At 45.3% G+C, this 5,192-nt stretch overlaps 1 protein-coding gene across 1 annotated transcript in view; it reads left to right on the forward strand.

Moving 5' to 3' along the window:
- SRPX (sushi repeat containing protein X-linked) overlaps positions 1 to 5,192 on the forward strand; it is a gene marked incomplete at its 5' end in the record, with an annotated part of 18,611 nt that overhangs the window by 10,016 nt on the left and 3,403 nt on the right. The window contains 3 exons of the mRNA XM_046649097.1: positions 1,278 to 1,404; positions 3,203 to 3,324; positions 4,057 to 4,236. Coding sequence (XP_046505053.1) covers positions 1,278 to 1,404; positions 3,203 to 3,324; positions 4,057 to 4,236 — 429 coding nt within the window. The remainder of the gene's footprint in view (positions 1 to 1,277; positions 1,405 to 3,202; positions 3,325 to 4,056; positions 4,237 to 5,192) is intronic.

The raw sequence follows: 5,192 nt of genomic DNA on the forward strand, positions 1-5,192 counted from the left end.
TCAAAGATGTTTGTGATTCAGAATCAAATGACGTTTCATTTTCATTCAGTTTGTAGCAGCACTTAATAACTATCAGTTGATATGTAAAGCGATGCAAATCTAAGTTGTTAATTTGCTGTGCCTTCTTTAAATACATTCTCACTCTGTTCAGAATCATCAGGTGGAATTTGCAAACGTTTGAACTCCCCCTGCTTGTGATTTCACTTTACTATAATAAGATGAAATCCAACCCAGGGAGGAATTGACATCTCATTTATATCTAGCTTTGCTTATTGACCCATCTTAATAGCGAGAGGGCAGAAATTCTGTTACCACGTAGAGAAACTACCTGGGGAAATTTGGGAGGCCTTTGGAAGGCCAGAGCCAAGGAAAAACTGTTGTCCCCAAACACAAAACCATAGATGTGGTCCAATGGCAGTTGGAGGGGAGAGTGGACCCAGACAGACCAGCGTTTGTTTTAAGATACTGAGGACTATATTGGGAACAGGCAGAGCCAGAGGAGGGAGAGCTTGTTCCAGGGGTAAGTGCTCTGCTTGGGTTATAATTCACACTATCACTATCTACATGGCCTTAAATAAATCACTTAACCTCTTTGAGCCTCAGTTTCCACATTTGTAAAATGAGTGTTGGGTGGCTCCTTTAAGCCTCCATAACATTTACTTGTACCTCACCTGGAGCAGTGCCATTTTCTACCTTGCGTCATAATTCATATGTGGCAACATAATCTCCCTAATAGACTATAAGCTCTTTGAGGAGCACATGATTCTCTTGCCTTTGTGTACCCCCAAACCCAGCAGTTGGAATGATGCCTTGAGTAAGGCAGGCACTCACTAAAGATTCGTTGCTTTGTAGTGAATGGAACTAGGTGACAGCTCAGGTACCTTTCTCTAGTGTTCTGTGATGCTGTCTGTAAAGCAGGAGGGACTCGCTATAACTGAGTGACTTCTAGCTGGGTAACTGCCATATTGCCAAGTCAGTAGGCAGAGTTTGGAAACATGGGGAGGAAGTTGGTGTAGCTAATAAATTACGCCACAAGACACCTAGCAAGGCCAGGTAATTGCAGGTTTAGCCATGCTCATGTGAGTGCTCAATCTTCAAAACTCAGCAGGAGAGAAGGGGCAAGATGAAGGGAAGGAAGAGAAAAACAGAGGGGTGAACAAACCCTTCAAAAATGGGGAACCACCTAGAGCTTCTGGCATGTCAAACGCAGGATGTTGAATCCCAAGTTGATAAGATATTTCTTGATGATGGTGAGAATACTCTGGTTATATTTCCAGATATGGAACCACCTAGAATCAAGTGCCCAAGTGTGAAGGAACGCGTTGCTGAACCCAATAAGCTGACAGTCCGGGTGTCCTGGGAGACCCCCGAGGGAAGAGACACAGCAGATGGCATTCTAACTGAGTAAGTGCAGCTTGGCAGCTGGCATGATGTTACCTCTTTTATGTGAGACATTTACTACCTAGAGAGGGGCAGTGTGTCTATGCTGGTCTGTTTCTGCGTTCAGACTCAGGACCGCACTCTTTCAGCTAATCCTCGTTCATGCTTCATTTTTCTCCACAGTCGTCTTCACCATCTGACTTACTGTGTATTTGACTTATGTATTTGTTTATTGCCTGTCTCCACTGCAGTATGTTTACCGCCACATCCCTAATGCCCAGAACCATGCCTAGCACATAGTTGGTACTCAGCAAATATTTGTTGAAGGAAAGAAGGGAAGTAGGAAGAGGTGGTGGGAAGAAGAGGGACAGGAAGAGGAAGCCAGCTGGTTCATTCAGGGATAGGATCACCCCCATTGCCTGCCCACAGGGCTCCTACTCATGCCTCCAGGCCTTACTAAGCTGTCACCTCCCTGGGTGGCCTCTGTGTCTCCCATGTGGAGCCAGATGCTGTCCCCCTTGTGCTCTGTGAGTATGGTTTAGTGCAGAACTTTCCACTCCTTTTTTTTTTTGGCACCTGCTTCTTTCAAAACTTTGGATTTTTAATTTATTTTTTAAAACTGTGACCACATTAAACGTTTACAGAATAAGCTTATAAAATAAGAGAAAATGTCTTCTGCCTTCTTCCCCATCCCAACCCCATTCTCCGGACCAAGTGCATTAATAGTTTGACATACATCCAAAATGTTTTTAAAAACGTGTGGTTCCCATTGCTGAAGTTTAGCTGCATGTCGTTCTAATCCAGCATCTGGGCCTGTACCCTTGCGGCTCTTTGGTTGGCCTCCACGTTCCCTGAAGGCCACTACTTCATGTCAGCACATTCACATCCATGCCTTAAAGTTCATGCCCCTGTTAGACCTCCCCACTGAGTTTCCATCTATGGACAAAGGATACCTTTGACTTACCTCCTGGTGAGTCATGTAGCAGGGAAAGACTGTCTAGAATCCTATCAAACCCAGGCTATGCAAGAGAAAACATTTTAAAGCAATTATTAGCAATAACAGAACATCTACTAGGAAGGGGTTGAGTCTCACCGTTAGCAGGACATTTTGTTCCTGTCCCGATGATTTTCTCCCAGTGTACCATCTAGATAATATTACTAATTGTGTTCCTCCTTGTAACTCCTCAAAGATAAAGTTCAAACTTCATTAAGAAAATTATTTATTTGATGTCACATATACATGTCCCAACCCCCTAAGGAGAAACTTTAGGCATTGGGATGAAAAAATAAGTCAAAGTTGACATAATCAGGGATTGGGCCCAGATAGGAAAAGCAGAGAAAGTTCTAGCACCCTCTGCGGGCCCAAATTGCCAATGACTGCTTGGACTATATTCTCTAGTGATTTTCCTTACAGAAAATTGCCTCATCCTCCCAACAGTGAGCCAATTCAGGTCCCCTCTGGAACAAAGGTGGAATGGGAGGAAGACTTGGGTCCCAAGTTCTCAGCCTCCTCCACCCTCTGTTCTACCTTCCAGCGAGAAAAATGAATGTAAACTCCCCAGGAACTGGGGACTTGCATTTCTGGTCTCAAACTGCTCTTCCAAGACAGAGTAAAGGTCAGGAAATTCTATTCTTCAAGAAATCTTTGTTCTAGTCAAACTGGCTTAATGGTTGCCCCTGTGTATCACTGCGTCCTGTGCAGAGCGGGTGCTCAATAAATGCCCATAACAATGGTCTTTGATCATTAGGCCCACAATTGCCTAATTGTTGTTAGTCCCATAATGATCATCTTTGGTGTTTCTGTTTTTTTTCCTCCTTGAAGTGTTATTCTAAAAGGCCTCCCCCCAGGCTCAAATTTTCCAGAAGGAGACCACAAGATCCAGTACACAGTCTATGACAGAGCTGAGAACAAGGGCGTTTGCAAATTTCGAGTTAAAGTAAGAGGTAAGAATACTGCTTAATGGCTTTTTCCCCTCTTTACAAGAGCAAAAGGAGGCAGGCTCTCAAGCAGGAACCTCTGTGAGTGCGCACTGCCGTAGGGGTACTCCCTTCTTTGGATTAACCTCTGATGAGGCTAGGGGAAGTGTGCCATCTTAATGCCTGAATTTCACACCACAAATCCAGATGAGGTCAGTGTTGGCAGATTATTTCAGGAGTCCAAGGCAGCAGTAAACTAGTCTCACATGAGCCCACACCTGGCTGTCCTAGAAGACTATTATTTGATAACTTTTCCATCCCTGGGCTTAGGTGACCATCTAAAGCCTCCAAGTTCTTCCATAAAGGAGGCTAGGAGCCCCCTCGCTTGGGCCACCAGACCATGTTCTTGGTGTTCCAGAACTTTGGTCTGCCTGAAAAAAATGTTTTGAAAGATTTACTTTATACCTCATGGTTTGGGCAGCTAATTACTAACCATCTTTACTCTTCTGGGTTCAGCCGCCTCATCTAAAACACAGGGGGCTAAACCAGTTGATCTCAGTGGTCTCATTGGTATGAATAGTGACCATTCCAAGGCCCACCTGCTGGCCAGATAGCCATCCCTGCCTCCGTACTCACTTCACAGGCTGATATAGAAGCCTGATTACAAAGCTGGTACCTCTGAGCCCTCACCTTTCCTGGTGACTCTGTGGGGGGGAGGAGGCTCAGCACTGAGACCCCTCTGGGCTTGTGTCCCTATAGTTAGACGCTGCGGCAAACTCAACGCTCCGGAGAACGGTTACATGAAGTGCTCCAGCGACGGTGATAATTACGGAGCCACTTGTGAGTTCTCCTGCATCGGTGGCTACGAGCTACAGGGTAGCCCTGCTCGAGTATGTCAGTCCAACTTGGCTTGGTCTGGCACGGAGCCCACCTGTGCAGGTATGTGTGCAGCCCTGTCTCTAGCCAACAGCAGATCCTGAAGCCCCCTTGGTTCTAGATTTCAGTAGAGGGAGGTAGGGTTTCATTCTACGCACTTGGAAAGGTTCAATGCCATCCCTCTTCATCCAATGGGTGAAAATGGTCCTTGGATCCCTGCTGCAGCTCACCTCGTCCACCCTCCTCCTTCGCCTCTGCCTGTCTTCTGATTTCTCTTGCACGTCCTCTTATGGAAGAAACTGGAGGTGAGAACCCGGGACTGGCCTTCAGTGACATTATGAAGCAGCAAAGTCTGCTCTAGTTACCCTTGTTCCTCCCTTCTACAAGGATCTTTTTTACAAAGCTAGTAAACTAGTGCGTACAGACAATATAATGCCTGCTTTGCAGCGCTGGCTTGGAAGTCACACAGGCCTTGGGCATTCAGAATCTTTCTTCCTATGTCAAAGGAGGAAGATAATACCTACTATTAGAGTTGTTGTAGGGGTTAAATGAGGTCGTCCATTGAAGTGTGGAATAGAGCAGTGCCTGGCCCAGCGTAAGCCCTCAATACATGTCAGCTGTTACTACTGAGGAACAAAAATTGGGGTGGGTAGTGATAATAGTGTGAAATGTAGACCAGCCGGAAAATTCTGGACATACCTCTTATTTATATACTCCTGTTTTTGTCTCATTTCCTGGTCCTTTCTCATCTTTATGCTTTCCCTTTAATCCCAGCCATTCAGAGTTAGGTGAGAGAGAGAGAGACATGTACATCATCAGCTAAATGCCTGAGGTTCCTCAGTTTCAAACATTAAAGTAGAAAGAACATACCTCTTTGCTTCTAGGTCTCACTTTCTGAGGCAGAGAGAATAAGGCCCCCAGCCCTGAGATATCCACATCCTAATCCCCAGAACCTGTGAATATATTACCTTATGTGGCAAAAGGGATGTTGCAGAGGTTATTAAGTTAAGGATTTTGAG

The sequence above is a fragment of the Equus quagga genome, unplaced genomic scaffold, assembly GCF_021613505.1.
Source record: "Equus quagga isolate Etosha38 unplaced genomic scaffold, UCLA_HA_Equagga_1.0 HiC_scaffold_273_RagTag, whole genome shotgun sequence".
Taxonomy (NCBI): Eukaryota; Metazoa; Chordata; class Mammalia; order Perissodactyla; family Equidae; genus Equus; species Equus quagga.